General features: G+C 39.2%; 1 protein-coding gene across 1 annotated transcript in view; it reads left to right on the forward strand.

Moving 5' to 3' along the window:
- The window catches only part of LOC139746185 (uncharacterized), a 248,172-nt gene that overhangs the window by 221,027 nt on the left and 3,381 nt on the right, over window positions 1–23,764 (forward strand). The window contains exons 7-14 of the mRNA XM_071657107.1: window positions 2,486–2,606; window positions 3,633–3,811; window positions 4,915–5,020; window positions 7,757–7,897; window positions 9,320–9,578; window positions 16,202–16,314; window positions 16,484–16,601; window positions 20,319–20,443. Coding sequence (XP_071513208.1) covers window positions 2,486–2,606; window positions 3,633–3,811; window positions 4,915–5,020; window positions 7,757–7,897; window positions 9,320–9,578; window positions 16,202–16,314; window positions 16,484–16,601; window positions 20,319–20,443 — 1,162 coding nt within the window. The remainder of the gene's footprint in view (window positions 1–2,485; window positions 2,607–3,632; window positions 3,812–4,914; window positions 5,021–7,756; window positions 7,898–9,319; window positions 9,579–16,201; window positions 16,315–16,483; window positions 16,602–20,318; window positions 20,444–23,764) is intronic.

Genomic DNA, 23,764 nt, shown 5'->3' on the forward strand with positions numbered 1-23,764 from the left:
GTCTCCCACTTCTCCTCGTACTGTCCACCTCCGACATATATCCTCTTGGTCAATCTTTCCTCACTCATTCTCTCCATGTGACCAAACCATTTCAAAACACCCTCTTCTGCTCTCTCAACCTTACTCTTTTTATTACCACACATCTCTCTTACCCCATTATTACTTACTCGATCAAACCACCTCATGCCACATATTGTCCTCAAACATCTCATTTCCAGCACATCCACCCTCCTGTGCACAACTCTATGTATAGCCCACACCTCACAACTATATAACATTGTTGGAACCACTATTCCTTCAAACATACCCATTTTTGCTTTCCGAGATAATGTTCTCGACTTCCACACATTCTTCAACGCCCCCAGAACTTTCGCCCCCTCCCCCACCCTATGATTCACTTCCGTTTCCATGGTTCCATCTGCTGCCAAATCCACTCCCAGATATCTAAAACACTTCACTTCCTCCAATTTTTCTCCATTCAAACTTACCTCCCAATTGACTTGTCCCTCAACCGTACTGTACCTAATATTTTATTACCTTGCTCTTATTCACATTTACTCTCAGCTTTCTTCTTTCACACACCTTACCAAACTCAGTCACCAGCTTCTGCAGTTTCTCACACAAATCAGCCACCAGCACTGTATCATCAGTGAACAACAACTGACTCACTTCCCAAGCTCTCTCATCCACAACAGACTGCATACTTGCCCCTCTTTCCAAAACTCTTGCATTCACCTCCCTAACAACCCCATAACAATCCATAAACAAATTAAACAACCATGGAGATATCACACACCCCTGCCAAAAACCAACATTCACTGAAAACCAGTCACTTTCCTCTCTTCCTACACGTACACATGCCTTACATCCTCAATAAAAACTTTTACTGCTTCTAACAACTTGCCCCCCACACCATATATTCTTAATACCTTCCACAGAGCATCTCTATCAACTCTATTATATGCCTTCTCCAGATCCATAAATGGTACATACAAGTCCATTTGCTTTTCTAAGTATTTCTCACATACGTTCCTCAAAGCAAACACCTGATCCACACATCCTCTACCACTTCTGGAACCACACTCTGCTCTTCCCCAGTCTGATGCTCTGTACATGCCTTCTCCCTCTCAGTCAATACCCTCCCATATAATTTCCCAGGAATACTCAACAAACTTATACCTCTGTAATTTGAGCACTCACTTTTATCCCCTTTGCCTTTGTACAATGGCACTATGCAAGCATTCCTCCAATCCTCAGGCACCTCACCCTGAGTCATACATACATTAAATAACCTTACCAACCAGTCAACAGTATAGTCACCCCCTTTTTTTTGTAAATTCCAATGCAATACCATCCAAACCCGCTGTCTTGCCGGCTTTCATCTTCTGCAAAGCTTTTACTACCTCTTTTCTGTTACCAAATCATTCTCCCTAACCCTCTTACTTTGCACACCACCTCGACCAAAACACTCTATATCTGCCACTCTGTCATCAAACGCGTGTATGTATATGTATGTATACGTTGAAATGTATAGGTATGTATATGTGCGTGTATGGGTGTTTATGTATATACATGTGTATGTGGGTGGGTTGGGCCATTCTTTCGTCTGTTTCCTTGCGTTACTTTGCTAATGCGGGAGACAGCGTTTGAGTATGATAATTTTAATATAATATTATATATATATATCTTAAAATGCCACGGTGACATCACACAGCCCTGCCTCACACCCGCATGCTGAAACTTTTGGTCATATTGATAAAGGAACTGAATTACTGGGAATGACTGAAAACTCTGAGGCTATTCTCTTGGAGTGCAGATTGGAGAGGCATATCATCATCTGTATCTGGAAAATTCTAAAAGGTTAGGTTCCCAACCTACGTTGAGAAATAATATCCTACTTGCAAGACAGGCATGGAAGACTGTGAAATATTACCTCTGAAATACAAAGGTGCCATATGCACAAAAAGAGAGAAAACATTAAATATTCAGGGCCCAAGACTCTTCAACACCTTGCCATCTGTCATCAGAAACAGCATGGGATGCACAGTAGAGAAGTTTAAGAGAGAGTGCAGTAGACTAGTACCTACAAAGTGTATGAGACCAGCAAGGCTGTGGGGGCTAGTCAGGCATGAGGGCTGCAGTTTCCAACAGTTTGGTTGACCAGTTACTCAGTCTTAGTCCAGGCTTTTGGGGTAAAGTCTCCCAAACACTCCATTAGGGATAATTTAAAGATTAAGTGGAAAGAAGGATAAAAAGAGTGTGTATGTGAGACGGAGTCAAGTATGGATGAATTTTACATGTGTTTGTAGGATATATTGTATTATCCACATTGTTGTATAAGATTAAGTGGAAAGAAAGATAAAAAGAGTGTGTATGTGAGACGGAGTCAAGTATGGATGAACTTTACATGTGTTTGTACGAAATATTGTATTATCCACATTGTTGTATAAGTGGGATAAACTTCATTCTTTCCTTGTTGCTTCAGGTTTGGTGGTGTGTACCAAAGTCAAGTGGTGCGAGATGTCACCTATGTAGATCTGCAAAAGCTGCTTCTCAAGGAGATGACTACAATGGTTACCAATGATACACTAACGTCTGAACAGGAAGTAAGAATTCATAAATACATATGACCTTGCAAAGTGATAATTTTCTTAGGTTTCATTGTAATCAGTCTTATACATTCATTATGAGGGTAGCGAGTGTGAGAACGAAAAATGCTTTATGATGCATTTTTTGTATATAGTTATCATATGATTTTATTGTTTTGAAGCAGAATTGTCAAATATATCAAATTAAGTACTGTTATACCATTTCACAGTATTAGTTTTTGCCATAGTTTCCCTGATACCCTTACTGAATTTCTTTTATCAGAGGTCAGTAATATGCCACAGCTGCAAGTTGTCCATTGAATTGTGCCAGTTAAGTATGTGATGCCCCCAAAATTGTCAAAGCAGGATTTGATCAAATCATTAAAAATCTTAGATTTTCCTTCTTTTTTTTTTAAGTTTACTGAGTAGCTTTCTGTATCACTAAATGTTTATAGTCCTTTTTTTCTTTTTTCAATACTCGTTAGATACTACTGTGGGAAAAGGAGGATTGTATTTTCTCAGTCATGGATTTTTCCTTTGAACAATTTCATGATACCAGTGCACCTTTGTGGCTTGCCATATATTTTCAGACTCAAAGCTTTCCTTCAGAGATTGCATTCTTTTAAAGATCCTCTAATGTAGTGTGGCAAATGTTATTTTCATGTGCAAAAAGCAAGCCTGAGTCTTATGCAACATTGCTGAAAAGTCTATGTGGAATATAAATCATGGAGAATGCTTCATCTGACCTTCCATTGATTGACATATGATCTCAGTAATTCTGTTTCTTATTATACATTTCTTTCATTGAAACTATTTTTTTTCAGTTTTGTGATACATGAAAAATTGTAGGAACAAGAAGGTATTCTGTGTTTTGTTCAAAAGTCAGTTTACATTAATAAAGATTGTCATGTAAGAATAGCACTTTATCAAGACAGGTGTTTGTTATTAGATGCAGTTCATTACAGTGTTTTAACTCAAAATAATGAATTGTATAAAATAAATATCAGATTTTGATTAAATACAATGCTTCATCTTTTATAACAGAGTGGACTGTTTCTAATTGGTGTTGATGATGGAGGAAGTTGTGTGATCTGCCTTGACCCAGCCTTGGATGTTCCACTGTTCCATGAGAGTGTGGAACAGGCTTTGGCACTTTGTGAACCTTCTGCTGGACCCCCTCACATTAAGCTTGTTCTGCAGTGGTCTTTAGAAGCCAAAGAAAAGTAGGTATTAAGACTTGAAATTGTTTGATAAGATACATGAAAATTTTTCAGACAAACAGAATATTGATTGATAGATTGAATAGTTTGCTTTGTAACTGAAATTGAAACTATTTGAATTTGCTGTAGGTAGACTGGTTGACTTCAGTCTCCCAATAAGTAAAGCAGTGATGTTTTTCTTGTTACTGATTCTTTTATTTGGGCACATTCTTACTTTAGCTCAACTTGGTGGTCTATTTCACATTCTTTAACTTAGCTCCTGTCAAGGTTTGAAGTTTTCCTACTTATTTGCATATGAATATTTGAATACTTTCTTTTAAACTTCATTCTTTCTTCTCATGTCGCTGTTCTCCTTTCCCCCTTGTGCATACTTTTGAGGTAGACCTCAATCTTTTCACACATCCTTTCTTAGTATAAGTAGATGGCAGTTTCTTCACATTTATCATATTATAAAGATCTTGTAAAGTGGATATTTTGTGTTGCTGTGAGACCTTCTATCTTTAAGGTCTGGAGATAGTTCTTAAATGAAATGTTTTGTAAAGATGATAATACACCATCTCTTTTTGAATATGGGAAAAAGCATAAGTGATGGTGATAGTGGTGATTAGTTTCCTGTTACTTGACCTAGACTAGTGTTGCATATGATAAGAATCCAAAAGTATTTTCATAATACATTGAGATTGGCTGTTTTGTAGAACACCACTTTCAGTTGCACTGCTTGTGTAGGCTGATAGAACTTTTCAGATTGAGTATATGAAAATTACAGTACAAAGCTGTGATATGTATAAACTCTGTGGATTCTTTTCCATTAATTGTGAGAGTATAGACTGTAGAAATCTCCATTAGGCTTGGATGTAACCTTTGCAGCAGCGCTTATAAAGGTTATTCAATATCAAGAACTGCATGCTTTCTATATTGTTATACGTAATAGAAGGCTCAGAAGTATGCAGCTGATTTGTTCAGATGAGTACATGTTGAAGGTTACAATTTGGTTTTAAGTATTGAAATATAATATTACCTCAGATTATATTTTCATGTTGACTTGGCATAAAATATACTCCTAGAATTGTGCTCACTTATTGAAATACCTGCCATTATCTTTTTAGGTATATTGTTGATGATGTTGATCATGTGGATGTACACTCTAGTGTGAAGGACCTGAAGGAAAACCCACAACAATGTGCTTCAGTTTCCTTGCACCAGTGTTTGCAGGTAATTCATTACCCTAGCATTCCTTAGTTTCCCTATACCAGTGTTTGAAGGTACATTTTGCACCAAAAGTTAAGTTGCGAGCTGGTTGTGTCCTAAAAAAATGTAAGTAACATTTGCCAATAGAAATTATACTTTGCTACATTCCACTTCTTCATGATGGAGTCCTGTATCCTGTTAGGAATGCTGTCAGTAAAATTCTTGAATAGTTCCAGGGAAAACTACTTCATAGCTGCTTAATTGCTGCCTCAAGCTTAGGTACAGAACATGTGTCCATATCATGTAGTTGTTGCTTCACAGTGGACCTAATGTTTTCATTTGGCTTTGGGGCTATTTCCTGCCCAGTCCTTGAAATGATTCACCTAATTATCATTCAGCCACTGTGTAACAGCCCTAGCAGTGTGGCAGGAAGCCCCCATCCTGCATCAATATTTTTGCCTTTGCACTTTTAAAAGAAACAAGCAAATGGTCAGTAAGTAAATTCAAGTACACTACACACAACAAATTCTGTGACACAATAGGAAACACAGTTGAGCACCAAAGCAGAGGAGGAATATGTAAATATTCTAAGGTCTGGGTTAGAAAGAGAAAGATGAACTATTTATGGTAGGAGGAAAAGAATTGCAGACCTTCCACCTAGCAAAGGAAAGAAAACCTATCAAACGAATTATAGGACATAAACCTTAAACTGAGATTGTTATATGAAACACAGGAAGAAGAAGAAAAAGCCATTAATGAACTAGGAAATAATCCAAAATTTTATATTTACATGCAGAACAAAACAAGGACCACAAACCTAGTTAGCCCACATAAAACAGAGGAAGATATTTTTACAGTTGACTATCAAGAGATATGAGTAAGATTCTAAGAAATGTTATATGAATAGGTACTCATTGAGTCAAAAATCACATTAGAGTAACCCAACTGACTTCTTCCTAAACAGTAATCCCCTAGTACATACACCTCACCACATGATTTTGAGAGGGCCATTGATAGAGCTTGCTCATGCTCTTGGCTCCAGGCCTGAACTCATTCTTTATAAAGAAATGTAAGACACCTTTAACAGAAGCATTAGATATCCTGAAAGTCTGAAACTGACTCACATCGTCCTCCTCCACAAAGATTGAAGCAAAGCAGTTCCAAAAAAAATATTGACCAATAGCATTAACACTGTATATCATTAAAATCTTTGAAAAAGTCCAAAGAGGCAAGCTGTCTGAATTTATGGAGGTGGACAGTCTACATTACCCAGAAAGACATGGTCTTAGGGCAGGAAGATATTGCCTTACTCAGTAACTTGACCATCATGATAGGATTGTTGAATCTCTTGAAAACTAAGAAAATGATGATGTGATTTACATAGACTTTGCAAGCAAAAGCATTTGACAAAGTTGACCATGGTGTTTTTGCACATAAAGTGTGAAAGATGGAAATGATTGGAAATTGGTAGATGGATAGGCAACTTTTTAACTATTAGATCACAACACAGAGTTGTAAACCATCCCATCTCCAGTGGGATGGTAAATAGCTCAGTCCCTCAAGGAACTGTACTTGCACCCTTCCTGTTTCTCATTCTTATATCTAACATTGATGCAAACATGAGCCACAGATTCATATCATCCTTTGCAGATGATACAAAAATAAGTATAAATTTAAATCACATCATTAGAAGATGCTGAAAAACTACAGATGAAAATGAAATCTTGAACTGGGCAACTGAGAACAGCGTTCTTTTGAATGGTGATCAGTTTCAGCTCCTCAGGTATGGGGAAAATGAAAAAGTCAAAAACAACCCAGAATACCAGACAGACAGAGACAATATCATAAACCAGTTGAATAATGTGTAAGGCCTAATCTTCAGAGAATATGGTAAAACAATGTTGTCACATGCAGAGGGATGGTAGGCTGGATCCTGCAGACCTTCGAGACAAAGGAAGAAAAGCCAGTGATGATATTATTCGAGGTGCTAATTCTTTCACAAACTGATATTGTTGCACTGTAACATCACCCCACAAGGCAGCAGAATTATACTCCATGGAGCACAGATGGGAGAGGTATTTCATCATCTATACCTAGAAAAATATTAGAAGGTATGGTTCTCAACTTACAGTTGGAAGTAACATCCTGCTTGCACGGTAGGCATGGGAGACTTTAGAATACCGACTCTAAAATCCAGAGATGCGATATGCACAAAAAGAGAGAATATCTTAAATAGCCAGAGCCAAAAGCTCTTCGACACTACACAGGATGCACTTTAGAAAACTTTGAGTGCTCTGGACAAGTACCTAGAAAGTGTACCAGACCAGCCAGGCTCTGGGGGCTCTGTAGGTCTGGGAGTCATGGCTTCCAACAGCTTCGTGGACCAACAACCCAACCCATCAGGCCAGGCTGTAGGGGTGAAGACTCCTGAAGACTTCACCAGGTATTCACAAGGTATAATGTGTGGTGGGATGTGAATGGAAACATTTGTTTCACATGACACATCAACATAGTGTGCAAGTTTTTTTTTATAAAGTAGGAAGCTTTTTTGCATTTGTGAAAGTCCATGTTTCACCTTAACATTGGCCATGGGCTAAAAATGTGTGTTATTGATTTGAGATGCTGTATGAACCTGATTCATTACATAGAATTGGAAACAGATATTGGTGATAAATAGTTATGTTTTCTTTTTGCTGCTATTGAATGTTTTTTATGATAAATATTACTATACATTATTCTGACGAAAAGGATCCCCCACAGCTTCACACATCAGCAGAGAAGCTTGGGTGTGGTGATGCATGGCACTGCCCGACTTGTAACCGCAAGCAGCAGGTGGTGAAGAGACTCATGCTTTGGTCAGCACCACAGATCCTTGTTATACATCTTAAACGCTTTAGACAAGTAAGTTGAGACTTTTAGAATTGGTTGTTTATTAGCATTAGTTGTGTTTAACTTACTTTGTGAATGGATCTTGTCCTGTGAAATGGGAACCCTACTTGAGACTGTTTCTGGACAACATATGGCAATGCATCACTTTACAAAAAGTTACTGTTGTCTTTAACAAACCTACCCTCTTTCTTAACCATTTTATATCCCTTTGGGTTTCTTTAATTGAACAGTCTTTTATTCTTACATTGTGTATTTTTGAAGATTGTCATGTAAAGAGTGTTTGTGTGCATTCTAATCAAAACTCCATATATCTTTATTTCTGTGCTTAAAACAACTGATGACATTCCCTTCCCATTGAGTGGTTCTGCAGTTCATCATTGAATACATAAGCATAATTTGTACCACTGTAATATCTGTCTTTGAAAATGCTTGTAACACAAATAGTTAAGTATACTCCATAGAATTGTCAGTTAAATGCATGTGCCAAAGATTTTTTTCCTCTACAGTTTTTCCAGTTATCCAAAGTGCTTTGAGTGTTGCCCTTGTATTAGAGGCAGCTCTGACTCCATACACTTATTTGATAAATTTGATTGTAAAGCAACTAAATGAAACTAATCAGCTTTCCAAAGTTGACCTTTACTCTCTACCTATCAGCTGCCCCTTTCTGCACATATACATCCAAGGGTATCAGTTATGCACACCTGTCAATTTGGAATTAAGCCAGGAATTCCTATGTACCACTAATTCCTCTCGTCCACTTACATTTAGTCCTGTTTTTATGTATGTTATTCGTAATAACCAGTCCTTTTCTGTAACACAAGCTGCATACCATTTTCAATCACGGTGGGTATGCCATGACCCTCAGTTACATCCTCAACTGTCAGATCATGCACTTTTGCCTACAAATCCCCTATCACTATTACTTGATCCCTCACCTGAATTTTGCTAAGCATTCCTTCAGTTCCATGCAGAAAACTAGCCTCTTTTCTTCACTTTTCTCTTTACCAGTTGCATAAGCATTTAGAATTATTCACTTCTCACAGTGTAAAGATACAGATATAGATATAGTCTTAATCACAGTGAGAGTTCCATAGAAGTGTAGCCTGAAGCATGAAGGTAAAGTTTTTCCTATAATTGTGCGCTCTTCTTTCTATAATTGTGTGTTCTTCCCTGTGTTAGTAAGGGAGCACCAGAAACAGACAAGTAAGGGCTTCATGTATATATATACACCTGTCTATATAAACTGGTTTGTTTATTCATAACTGGAACATTTGCTTTCCTGCATCACAAGAAAGTAAATAGTGTTCACTAAATGGAAGTGAATAGGTCCAAGGAGCATTGATAGCTTAATCATCGTAATGACTTTCATGTAAAATAAAGTAAACTAAGTTCTAAATTTAAGGTAAGTTAATCTCTTTTTATTCTTTTTGACAGGGCACTTTGCAGAGCAATTCATCAAAGCTCTCCACAGCAGTTAGATTTCCACTAAGTGGTTTTGACATCTCTGAACATGTAGCTAGCAAACCTAACAACACTCATAGTAACAGTAGTGTTGACTCAAGTGTATTAGGTGGTGTGTGGTCTCCTTGGAAAAGACCAAAGCGGTTAATACCTCACAGTGATGATAATGTGTATGATCTGTATGCGGTGTGCTACCATCATGGCAAGGACATGCAAGGAGGACACTACACCGGTGAGTTATAAATTTCATGGCTTTTCAGATTTATACTTTATGTATTAGAATGATCAAGAATGACTATGAGATGATTTGACAAAAGAGAGTTGTTTTTGATACCTCATTGCCTTTATTGTCTTAGATAGGTAACACCAGGAACAAATGAAGTGGCTTCATTTGCACACATCAAATCTTGTCATACCTTACATAAACTACTACTAAAACCTACAGGTATTATTTGAACTCTAAATCATGCCAGAAGCAAGTAGTTCCATTAAGATCTTGCCAAACCAATTACCCACAAATGAAGCCACCTGTTAATTTTACATCTGTTGATAGTTTTTATTCTTTTAAAACTTGACCAGATCCACATCAGTCATGCATTATGAGCCTGCTTTTGTTTTTCATAGTGGTATAACTAGTGTGGATTTTAATGAGTGTCAAGATGTGTTTGTTTAGGTTGCAAATAAGCAAGATTAACTTTTATGTTAATCAAAATTTCATGGATTCAGTTCTTGAGCATTTGCTGCAATAGTGAAGATCACACCATTTTTTTTTTTCTACCTCAAGAATGTGAATTTGGTAGAACTTTGGATCTGAGTGTTGGACTTATGCATGCTTGCTCCCTTAGGTTAGGGAACACAGCACCTAACAAGTCACAGTATCCCCCAGATATTATGCGAGCATTGATCTTCTGTGGATAGGGGAGAAAGAATACTTCCCACGCATTCCCCGCGTGTCATAGAAGGCGACTAAAGGAGATGGGAGTGGGGAGCTAGAAAACCCTCCCCTCCTTGTATTTTAACTTTCTAAAAGGAGAAACAGAAGAAGGAGTCATGCGGGGAGTGCTCATCCTTCTCAAAGGCTCAGATTGGGGAGTCTAAATGTGTGTGGATATAACCAAGATGAGAAAAAAAGGAGAGATTGGTAGTATGTTTGAGGAAAGGAACCTGGATGTTTTGGCTCTGTGAGGGAAACAAAGCTCAAGGGTAAAGGAGAAGAGTGGTTTAGGAATGTCTTGGGAGTAAAGTCAGGGGTTGGTGAGAGGACAAGAGCAAGGGAAGGAGTAACACTACTCCTGAATCAGGAGTTGTGCGAGTATGTGATAGGGTGTAAGAAAGTAGACTCTAATTGATATGGGTAAAACTGAAAGTGGATGGAGAGAGGTGGGTGATTATTGGTGCCCATGCACTTGGTCATGAGAAGAAAGATTATGAGAGGCAAGTGTTTTGTGAGCAGATGAATGAGTATGTTAGCAGCTTTGATGCATGAGACCGGGTTATAGTGATGGATGATTTGAATGCAAAGGTGAGTAAAATGGCAGTTGAAGGAATAATTGGTGTACATGGGGGTGTTCAGTGTTGTAAATGGAATGGGTGAAGAGCTTGAAGATTTGTGTGCTGAAAAAGGACTGGTGATTAGGAATACCTGGTTTAAAAAGAGATATGCATAAGTATGCATATATGTAAGTAGGAGAGATGGCCAGAGAGCGTTATTGGATTACATGTTAATTGATAGGCGTGTGAAAGAGACCCTTTTGGATGTTAATGTGCGGAGAGGGGCAACTGGAGGGATGTCTGATCATTATCTTGTGGAGGCGAAGGTGAAGATTTGTAGAAGTTTGCAGAAAAGAAGAGAGAATGTTGGGGTGGTGAGAGTAAATGAGCTTGGAAAGGAGACAAAGATGCCTGCGGCATGAGAAAGGTGGAAGATGGGGAGATTAGAAAGGGTAGTGAGTGGTGGGATGAAGAAGTAAGATTATTAGTGAAAGAGAAGAGAAAGGCATTTGGACAAATTTTGCAGGGAAGTAGTGCAAATGACTTGGAAATGTATGAAATTAAGAGGCAGGAGGTCAAGAGAAAGGTGCAAGAGGTGAAAAAGAGGGCAAATGAGAGTTGGGGTGAGAGAGTATCGTTAAATTTTAGGGAGAATAAAAAGATGTTTTGGAAGGAGGTAAATAAAGTGTGTAAGACAAGAGAACAAATGGGAACATCAGTGAAGGGGGCTAATGGGGAGGTAATAAGAAGTAGTGGTGAAGTGAGAACGAGATGGAGTGAGTATTTTGAAGGTTTGTTGAATGTGTTTGATAATAGAGTGGCAGATCTAGGGTGTTTTGGTCAAGGTGGTATGCAAGGTGAGAGGGGTCAGGGAGAATGATTTGGTAAACAGAGAAGAGGTAGTGAAAGCTTTGTGGAAGATGAAAGCCGGCAAGGTGGTGGGTTTGGATGGTATTGCTGTGGAATTTATTGTAAAAGGGGGTGACTATGTTGTTTACTGGTTGGTGAGGTTATTCAATGTATGTATGGTTCATGGTGAAGTGCTTGAGGATTGGCGGAATGCATGCATAATGCCATTGTACAAAGGCAAAGGGGATAATGGTGTGTTCAAATTTCAGAGGTATAAGTTTGTTGAGCATTCCTGGGAAATTATATGGGAGGGTATTGATTGAGAGGGTGAAGGCATGTACAGAGCATCCGATTGGGGAAGAGCAGTGTGGTTTCAGAAGTGGTAGAGGATGTGTGGATCAGGTGTTTGCTTTGAAGAATGTATGTGAGAAATACTGAGAAAAACAAATGGATTTGTATATAGCATTTATGGATCTGGAGAAGGCATATGATAGAGTTGATAGAGATACTCTGTGGAAGGTATTAAGAGTATATGGTGTGGAAGGTAAGTTGCTAGAAGCAGTGAAAAGTTTTTATTGAGGATGTAAGGCATGTGTGTGAGTAGGAAGAGAGGAAAGTGATTGGTTCCCAGTGAATGTCGGTGTGCGGTAGGGGTGCGTGATGTCTCCATGGTTGTTTAATTTGTTTATGGATGGGGTTGTTACGGAGGTGAATGCTAGAGTTTTGGAGAGAAGGGCAAGTATGCAGTCTGGATGAGAGGGCTTGGGAAGTGAGTCACTTGTTTGCTGATGATACAGGGCTGGTGGCTGATTTGGGTGATAAACTGCAGGAGTTGGTGACTGAGTTTGGTAAAGTGTGTGAAAGAAGAAAGCTGAGAGTAAATGTGAATAAGAGCAAGGTTATTCAGTAGGATTGAGGGACAAGTCAACTGGGAGGTAAGTGTAAATGGAGAAAACTGGAGGAAGTGAAGTGTTTTAGACGTCTGGGAGTTGATTTAGCAGCAGATGGAACCATGGAAGTGGAAGTGAGTCAAAGGGTGGGGGAGGATGCAAAGCTTCTGGGAACATTGAAGAATGTGTGGAAGGCAAGAATGTTATCTCGGAGAGCAAAAATGGGTATGTTTGAAGGAAAAGTGGTTCCAACAATGTTATGTGGTTGCGAGGCATAGGCTATAGATAGGGTTGTGTGAAGGAGGTTGGATGTGTTGGAAATAAGATGTTTGAGGACAATATGTGGTGTGAGGTGGTTTGATTAAGTAATGAAACGGTAAGAGAGATGTGTGGTAATGAATAGAGTGTGGATGAGAGATCAGAAGAGGGTGTATTGAAATAGTTTGGTCACTTGGAGAGAATGAGTGAGGAAAGATTGACAAAGGATATATGTGTCAGATGTGGAGGGAACGAAGAAAAGTGGGAGACCAAATTGGAGGTGGAAGGATGGAGTGAAAAAGATTTTGAGTGATCGGGGCCTGAACATACAGGAGTAGTGAAAGGCATGCAAGGAACAGAGTGAATTGGAATGATGTGGTATACCGGGGTCGACGTGCTGTCAATGGATTGAACCAGGGCATGTGAAGCACCTGGGGTAAACCATGGAAAGTTTTGTGGGGCTCGGATGTGGAAAGGGAGCTGTGTTTTTGGTGCATTACACATGACAGCTAGAGATTGAGTGTGAACGAATATGGCCTTTGTTGTCTTTTCCTAGCACTACCTTGCATGTACACAGGGAAGGGGGGTGCCATTTCATGTGTGGTGGGGTGGTGATGGGAATGGATAAAGGCAGCAAGTATGAATATGTACATGTGTATATATTTATATGTCTGTGTATGTATATGTATGTATACGTTGAAATGTATAGGTATGTATATGTGCGTGTGTGGGCGTGTATGTATACATATGTGTATGTGGGTGGGTTAGGCCATTCTTTCGTCTGTTTCCTTGTGCTACCTCGCTAACGCAGGAGACACCAACAAGGTATAATGAATGAATAAATAAATGATCGCATGAGGATTAGTTAGTTTGATATTTGCCTGTCCTCTTCCATCAGATGTTCATTGGTAGCCCATACAGCACTAAACTTATTGCATTTTTTCAGCTTTCTGCACTCTATCTCAAGAGGCAGAAAAATAAATGACACTTTCTGTTTGTTCCCATGAAGCCTCACCTTGATGTGGGCACCTTTACCCATGATTACTGTCTTTTTGCATTATAAAAAGGGGTTTCTTTTTTGCTTTGGATAGATATATTGTTTCAGTTTTTGCTGATACTGGTATTTTTCTAACATGGGATGTGGTATCCTGAGATAAGAGAATAATAGTAAGTAGTAGTAGGTAGGGAGCCACCAACCAGGGATATATATTACTGGTACTACCTGCCTGGGTATCGGGAGGGTTATTGATGACTGCTTAGTGAGCCAGCACATCAGTGGTTTTCAGGTTGCACCCCTCTTACCCAGATAGTGGTCTTGTCTTTCCGCCTCACCCACACGTGGACTGTTGGCACTCTGTTAACAAACATATGATGATATCTTTGTCTTACATGACACTTTGACGACACTCAACTCGTTCTTCATAACTAGATTTTCCTGCGATGAGCGCTATGCATTTGCCCTGCTTTTTGGCAAAATAGTAAGAGCGTTAGATAGAATTAGTGGGTAAACATTAGACAGAAACATAAGGTAGACATGTTAGGTAGAAATAGCAGGAACATATGATAGAGTTGATAGAGATGCTCTGTGGAAGGTATTAAGAATATATGGTGTGGGAGGCAAGTTGTTAGAAGCAGTGAAAAGTTTTTATCGAGGATGTAAGGCATGTGTACGTGTAGGAAGAGAGGAAAGTGATTGGTTCTCAGTGAATGTAGGTTTGCGGCAGGGGTGTGTGATGTCTCCATGGTTGTTTAATTTGTTTATGGATGGGGTTGTTAGGGAGGTAAATGCAAGAGTCCTGGAAAGAGGGGCAAGTATGAAGTCTGTTGGGGATGAGAGAGCTTGGGAAGTGAGTCAGTTGTTGTTCGCTGATGATACAGTGCTGGTGGCTGATTCATGTGAGAAACTGCAGAAGCTGGTGACTGAGTTTGGTAAAGTGTGTGGAAGAAGAAAGTTAAGAGTAAATGTGAATAAGAGCAAGGTTATTAGGTACAGTAGGGTTGAGGGTCAAGTCAATTGGGAGGTGAGTTTGAATGGAGAAAAACTGGAGGAAGTGAAGTGTTTTAGATATCTGGGAGTGGATCTGTCAGCGGATGGAACCATGGAAGCGGAAGTGGATCATAGGGTGGGGGAGGGGGCGAAAATTTTGGGAGCCTTGAAAAATGTGTGGAAGTCGAGAACATTATCTCGGAAAGCAAAAATGGGTATGTTTGAAGGAATAGTGGTTCCAACAATGTTGTATGGTTGCGAGGCGTGGGCTATGGATAGAGTTGTGCGCAGGAGGATGGATGTGCTGGAAATGAGATGTTTGAGGACAATGTGTGGTGTGAGGTGGTTTGATCGAGTAAGTAATGTAAGGGTAAGAGAGATGTGTGGAAATAAAAAGAGCGTGGTTGAGAGAGCAGAAGAGGGTGTTTTGAAATGGTTTGGGCACATGAAGAGAATGAGTGAGGAAAGATTGACCAAGAGGATATATGTGTCGGAGGTGGAGGGAACGAGGAGAAGAGGGAGACCAAATTGGAGGTGGAAAGATGGAGTGAAAAAGATTTTGTGTGATCGGGGCCTGAACATGCAGGAGGGTGAAAGGAGGGCAAGGAATAGAGTGAATTGGAGCGATGTGGTATACAGGGGTTGACGTGCTGTCAGTGGATTGAATCAAGGCATGTGAAGCGTCTGGGGTAAACCATGGAAAGCTGTGTAGGTATGTATATTTGCGTGTGTGGACGTGTGTATGTACATGTGTACGGGGGGGGGTTGGGCCATTTCTTTCGTCTGTTTCCTTGCGCTACCTCGCAAACGCGGGAGACAGCGACAAAGTAAAAAAAAAAAAAAAAAAAAATTAGATGGGAGCATTTGGTAGAAGTATTGGGTTGCAACATCAGGCAGGAACTTTAGTCAGACAAGTTCAGTAGATGTGGTTGGTAGGATCATTAGGTAGGAGCTTTTGTGCTAAAGCTGCCCTCTGCCAGTGCCCTGTCAAGGATAGGGCACTTAATGCTGAGAAGCAGCACTGGAGTTCCCCAGTTGTGGAGACTCTTTTACCATGGCCACCTCTTTGAGGGTGTTCCTAAAGGGAATGAGTGTTAGATATAGATAGATAAATTGTATGCTAAGGAATTTAGCTAAAAAGTGTGGCTGTCATGTATAACGCATCAGTCAGGCCCCTATTTATACTATCCTTTGCATCCTACTGCTTGTTCAAGCTCTGAGCCTTCAAAACATCTTTCACTCTGTCATTCCACCTCCCCATTTTTCCTTACTCCCTCCACTTCTGACATGTATACCCTCTAAGTTGATCTATCATATTTGTTTTTATGATTTTTATTATATTATATTTGCTGACTCTAAAAGTAAGATATTCTATTTCAGCCATGTGCAAGAACACTGCTGACAACAAGTGGTATAGTTATGATGATAGCAAAGTTGAAGCAGCGTCAGAAGATCAAGTAGTTACACCTGATGCGTACATCCTTTTTTATCAGGTGAAGATGAACTCAGAGCTTGTTACCAGATTTGTATAACACTGCAGTCTATTTCACTCTCTGAAGCATATTATACTAATGAGTTGTGATGGAAAGTGAACTGAAATACCTATAGAAACTGTCACTGTTATTACCCAAAATTTACTGTTAAAATTTTTTGGAATTGCAGAGGCGGAGTGATGCAAGCCAGTGCAGTGAAGGTAGTATTACAGAGCACTGGGCTTACAGAATACCCCTTTCATACCTGCCTCCTGCTCTCATACCACAGGCTAACAAGGAAAATAAAGGTATGAACATGTTGCTTCTCAAGTCTGTTTCAAAATTGTCATATGGGCCTTTGTTTGTTTAGAATAAGTGTATGGACATTACTTACAGAGAGTGAGTTCAAATGATTTGGAAATGTACGATGTGTGTGAGAAATACTTAGAGAAATAAGAGGATTTGTATGTGAACATTTGTGGCCCTGGAAAAAGCATAAGACAGGGTTAATAGGGATGCTTTGTGGAAGGTGTTACGAATATATGGTGTGAGAGGAAAGCTGCTAGAATAAGTTCAGAATTTTTACCAAGAGAGTAAGGTGTGTGTGCATGTAAGTAGGTAAAAGAGTGTAATTAGTTCCAGGTGAAGCTGGGTCTGCAGTAGGGTTGTGTAATGTCACCATGGCTATTTACTGTGAATGAATCAGTGAGGATAGTGAATGCAAAGCTCTTGGAGATAGGGGTACATATCCAGTCAATTGAGGGTTGTGGGGCCGTGGAGATGAGTCAGTTGTTTGCATCAACATGGAGATGATGTTAGATTCAAGAGAGAAACTTAAGAAGCTTGTATCTAAGTTTGGAAGAGTGTATGAAAGGAGAAAGTTGAGAGTTAATGTGAATAAAAGCAAGATAATCAGGGAAGGTTAGTGATGGCTGCGTAGTGAGCCAGTACTCTACTAGTTATCAAGTTGCACTCTTTTGACCCAGGCAGCTGTGTTTTCTTTCTGCCTCACCCACATATGGACTGCTGACATTTTGTCCACAAACATACAGTCTCTCCTTGTCACACAAAACACTTGATAATGCTTAACTCACATAACTCATTCTTCATAACTCTAAATTGGCCTGCAGGAAGTGCTATGTGCTAGCTCTGCCTTTTGGCAAAATGGTAGGAGCAATAGACAGAAGTAGTAGGTAGGAACATTAGACAGGAGCATTAGGAAGAAGTAGCAGAAGCATTAGCTGGAAGTAGTATGTTGGAACATTAGGTAGAAGCCTCTTAAAAGACAGCACTAGAGTTGCCTTCTGCCAGTGGCCTGTTAAGGGTGAAGCACTAAAGAATAAGAAGCAGCACTGAAGTTGTGCAGTTATGGAGACTCTTTGCCATGGCCACCTACTGGAGGGAGTTCTCAAAGGGAATGGGCACCAAAGATATAGATGGATAGATAGATAGATTGATAGGCAGATAGCAAGGTTATTTGGTTTATCCATGGAGAGAGACAGGTCAATTGGGGTGTGAGTATGAATGGAGAAAATGTGGAAGTAAAGTGTTTTAGATACCTGAGAGTAGACATGGCAGTGAATGAAATGGTAGGGGTTGAAATGAGTCATGGTGGGGGTTGAAGATCGTGGGTGCATTGAGGAATCTTTGGAAAGAGAGGTCACTATTTGGTTAGGCCAAAGATGGGCATGTGTAAAGGTATAAAGTCCTAAAGGTGTTGTATGGATGTTAGGCTGGGCTATAGTTGAGAATGTATGGAAGAGGTAATTAGGTAACAGTATGTGATGTGATGAGGGTTGATTCTAAGAAATGATTGGGGAAGAGAGAGGTGTGGTAATAAGAGTATGGTTAATAGGGTTGGTGTGCTTGTTAGCATGGGAAAGATGTGCAAAGAAATTTTTCTTTTTTTTGGTGGGTTAGGAACTATACTTGACTTCATGGTTCTGTATCTGCCTTGAAAGATTGCTTTCAGGTTTAAAACATTGTTCTTTATTGCTTATCCTTGTTGTCAGGCTTACATTTTGTATCTCTCTTCATCATTCTAGATGACAGTTCTTTAGTCTTTTCTGGTTGTTCATATGCATCAGACCATTGATTTGTGAAACATTTCTGTATTTTTCATCCATGTTTGTCCTTTTAGCAAGGTAGTACAAGGAGCAGATGAAGAAATGGCCTCATTCACTCACATCCATTCTCTAGCTTTCATGTATAATGCACCACAACTAGAGCCTCCTATCCAATTTCAGGCCCCACTGACCTTTCTGTGATTTCCCAGACACTTCAAATGTCCTGGTTCATCACTCCAGTTTGTTCTATCCTGTGCATACCTCACACTTTCCTGCATTCAGGCCTTTAACCTCCAAAGCATCTTCCACTTTCACCCATTATAAACTCACCTGCACCTGGAACCACTCGCCCTCCTCTCTGCCAACTACTTTACACATACCTTACTATCTTGATAAAAACTCCTCTGGTTGTAATAGCTTTCTGTTTTGATTATATCTGTCTGCTTTACTGGCAACCTTATAAGAAAGCAGTATTCAGCTTTACTTTTTTATTATCACTATCTCATGAAGGGGCCATGGTGGAAAAGACAAAAAGATATAAAAGAAATAATTCTTTAAGCCATTTGCTGAGAGTTTGAATAATGTTGTCATTTAATTGTTTTCCTGGTCATAAATGATGGTTAATGCCTTATATTAGAATAATCTAGGGATTTCACTGGTTAACCACTGACTTAGTTATTCAGTTTTTGCCAAATTCCTTTTACAGTTGTTTTAAATAGGTTTTTGTTTTGTTGTGGATGGCTAAACATAAATCCACATGTCTTGGATCAGGTGTTTACAGTATTTGAACAAATTTCCATAGTTTTCACATCTCGATATCCATATAATGCTGATCCCTAAACTTCAGCCTCCAGATGCAGTATTATTTTGCAAGTAGTATAAGTCATTTTGAGGATATAGCCCAGTACTTTCTCGAGCTTGTATAGGTGTTGATTGTTGGAATGATCTTGGTACTGATGAAATTTATAATGATAGATTGGTATGAGGGTGAATAATGTTCATATATGTGAATACATGCTAAGAATATTTCCTGTGCAGTGTCATTGATGGGTCATATTTGATTGCTACATCTGAATTTGCAACTTTTTGAATACTGGTCTGAAACTAGTCTGCTGAGCTAATATACTGGCAACTAGTGATGATGTCATTTACTTTGTCAATCAGTGAGTGTAGTTTAACAGTGTTAGGGTCCAGTTATATAATACTAATTCTTTATGATATATGCATCAAGTGCTTGAAGAGTTAAGGGCATTTCCATACATACAACCCATACAAAAATGGTAGTAGACATATGCCAGGAATTTATTTTAATCTTGGATGGTGTCCCTTCTCTTTTTTTACTCATTAATTTTCTTTTTGTAGCATGCATTGATATTATTTTTTTCTTTTATATTTGATCGCTGTTCCCACATCAATAAGGTAGCACCAGGAAACAGACAAAGAATGGCCCATCCACTCATATACACATATACATATATCCACATGTACATATTCCTACTTGCCTGCCTTCATCCATTCCTGGCACCACCCCACCCCACAGGAAACAGCATCGCTACCCCCAGACAAAACAGGCCACATTTGTTCACACTCAGTCTCTAGCTGTCATGTGTAATGCACCAAAACCACAGCTCCCTACCCACATCCAGGCCCCACAAACCTTTTCATTGTTTTCCCAGACGTTTCACATGCCCAGGTTCAGTCCATTGACAACACGTCGACCCCAGTATACCACATTGTTCCAATTCAGTCTATTCCTTGCATGCTTCTCACCCTCCTGCATTTTCAGGCCCCGATCACTCATTCCATTCATTATTATTATTATTATTATTATCATCATCATATTATCAATATATTGATGTTATTCATTGATATTATTTTTTCTTTAAGACATTCTCAAAGCATCTAGTAGGAATGTAATGGATTTTTGACTTTTTATGTAGCATATATATTTTCTTTCAGCACCACCACCCTTTGAGAGAGGCCGGTCATATGGGACATTGCCAGTGAATGTAAGAAACCAGAGACAGTCATCTACAGAACGGGATCATGCCTCTGACACAGAGGCACCGCTAGCATCACATGACGTATGTTGTACATCAGTTATGGGCCTTTTAAATATATTTCTTTGGTAGTGTTTATAAAAGTTGATGTGAGAAATGAGTGAGAAATAAAAGATCCTGGAGATAAAGTATTGTAAAATATTGTAAAGGGAACAGTTTGAATAAAAGAAAATGATAAGTTCATATGGAGTGAAAGTGTTTGAAAGAAATACCTGAAAAGGATATTTTGAGCAGTGCTTGTTGAAACAAGTACATGAGAATACCAGAAATAAGGTGAAAGGATGAAGTGACCCGTAAGGATCGGCATGGATGAATGGATATAGACAATGGAAGATGATGCTTGTAGAATGTTATTTTTTGTGGACCGCTGTTGTATAATGAAAAATGGCAGACGATATTAGTAAGTGGATAAAGTAGTTTCCATTCTTTTCAGAGTTTGTAATTGAAAGTGTTGTGCACAGAATACAAATCATGCCACCAGTATGGGTGTATATGCATTCTCAAATCCAGTCACCCCGTAGTAGAACACCACCTGCTTTTTCTTCACCTGATCTTCTTCCCATAGAAGCCCAATTTTCTGAAGTTGCTTTCCCTCTTCAGTATCAAATATCCTACTGTAATCTTTACTGCTGTTTCCCCTCCAATGGTGTGTTTGTGCCTGCTGCTAAAGCTTGATGTATCTCAGTTTTGAATGCTATCCGTGCTCAAAATTTCTTTACTCTCTAAAACTTTTGCTAAGATAAGTAATGAAAGACAAATGGACATACATCATGGGTCAGATTCAAACCCTGAGATGAACGTCTGGCCACCTGGGCCACATGGAGGTTAAAAGACAGCCTTCCATCGCCTAGTATTTTTTCGTCATGTCCCAACCTCCGCTCATTGAGGTTAAAATGGATTTTACTCTGTTGTGGCACTGATGATGTTACAAATATATATTTGAACCCTGGGAGGGGTGTTTTTATGCTGTCTCAATCTTTGCTCATTGAAGGTAACATAGATTTTAATCTATCATGGCACTGATGGTATGACAGATTTAACTTTTGAGAGATGTACAAAGGTCATAGGTTGGATTTGAACCCTTGGAGGGGCATTAGGCCACCTTGGCCACTTGGAGCTTAAAAGACAGCCACCAGTCACCTTGTGTTTTTTTGCCATGTCTCAACTTCAGCTCAGTGAGCTTAACATGCCTGCCTTTTATCTGTCGTGTCTTTCATGGTATAACAAACATATCTGTAGAAAGACAAATGTATATACACCATAGGCCTCTATTATAAATGATGGAAAGATGAAACAAGGGTTACTTACAATGGGTTATTTCTTGCTTTAACACCTTTTTGATATCAAAATGACAGCTAAAGAAGTTGTGTTAACCTCATTGCAACAAAAACAGAACATGTTTGACATCAATAAAACATCCAAGAAAATTTATATGCCATGATATTTTTCTTTGTCTAATACATGTAAGTTATAGATTTGAACATTCCATCATTCATTGCTCATGAGCTATAGCACTTGACTTAAAAAAATTTCCAGTTAAAAAATGCACAGCTGTAACACATATTTGATGCAAATCTGATTAGTAAATCACCTCAAGTATGAGGTTTGTATTCTATAATGATCTTAAATTAGCATGCTAATGTGTCCAAAGACAGACAGTCAGGTGCAGTGGTGATGACATAATATCTCTCATACAGTTTGATAGTGGAAGGACATAGCAATCTGTAACTGACTGACAGAAGCCTATCTATCTAGCTATCTATTACTTTGACACTTGTTCCCAACTGGAACTTCCTCATGGGGTGGTAATGGCATTAGTCTCCATAGGGACTGATCTCCAGTGCCTCACAAGTAGTGAACTCCAGTGCCACTGTTTAGCCTTTAGTGCCTCACCCTTAACTGGCAGAGGGCAACTCTCGCTTACTGTTTGCAGAGGCTCCTACCTGACATTTGTACTGACTACTACTACTTAATGCTCCTGTCTAAAGTTCCTATCTACTACTTCTTCCTAATGTTTCTACCTGATGCTTCCGTCTAAATGTTCCTACCTGCAACTTCTTTCTATTGCTCCTAACATTTTGCCAAAAGTCAGGGCTAGTGCATAGTGCTCACCACAGGAAAATCTAGAGTTATGAAAAATGAGCTCTGAGTTAAGTGTTGTCATGTGTGATGTATGATATGGAGAGATTGTATGCTTGTGGACAGAATGCCTGAAGTCCACATTTGGGTAAGTCAGAGACAAAAGACAACTTATGTGTCCAAGGAGTGTAACTTGATAACCACTGAAGTTAGCTTACTAAACAGGCATCACTAACCTTCCTCATATTCAGATGGGTAGTACTGGTAATATACCTCCCTTGTCGTTTCTGCCTATCAACTAGTACCCATTATTCAAGCCTTGGAGTTGAAATTAGATTACTTAGGGTAATAAAGATTAAGATACAATCCTTTAACAGTATCATCAAAGAGTAGTTGCTCATCTTGTTAAAATTTTATAGTTTTCTCCCAGTCGTGCACATTAGCATGTAATTAATAGATAAAAGATGAAATGGTATGAAAAAAGAAATGCTATTTGGAAGATTTATTTATTCATTTATTTATTATATTTGATCGCTGTTTCCCCACATCAGTGAGGTAGCACCAGGAAACAGACGAAGAATGGCCCATCCATTCCTATAGACATGAATATATTTATGTAAATGCCCTTACACACATATATACATACATATACATATCAACATATACACATATACCTTCATCCATTCCTGGCACTACCCCGCCTCACAGGAAACGGCATTGCTACACCCTGCTTCAGCGAGGCAGCGCTAGGAAAACAGACAAAAAAGGCCACATTCGTTCTCACTCAGTCTCTAGCTTCCATGTGTAATGCATCAAAACCACAGCTCCCTATCCACATCCAGGCCCCACAGACCTTTCCATGGTTTACCCCAGACGTTTTACATGCCCTGATTCAGTTCATTGACGGCACGTTGACCCCGGTGTACCACATCGTTCCAAATCACGCTATTCCTTGCATGCTTCTCACCTTCCTGTATGTTCAGGCCCTGATCACTCAAAATCTTTCTCTCCATCCTTTCACCTCCAATTTAGTTTCCTGCTTCTTGTTCCATCCGCCTCTGACACATATATCCTCTATGTCAATCTTTCCTCACTCATTCTCTCTATATGTCCTAACCATTTCAACACACCCTCTTCTGCTTTCTCAACCACTGTCTTTATATTTGGAATGTGTTCATTATATTGTGTACTACTTAGTAGACTAGTTTATTTTCCTGTCTTCATTTACATTGTTAACAAAAATTGCACGCCTCCCACCTTCCTATG

This window comes from Panulirus ornatus, chromosome 4, assembly GCF_036320965.1.
Source record: "Panulirus ornatus isolate Po-2019 chromosome 4, ASM3632096v1, whole genome shotgun sequence".
Classification (NCBI taxonomy): domain Eukaryota; kingdom Metazoa; phylum Arthropoda; class Malacostraca; order Decapoda; family Palinuridae; genus Panulirus; species Panulirus ornatus.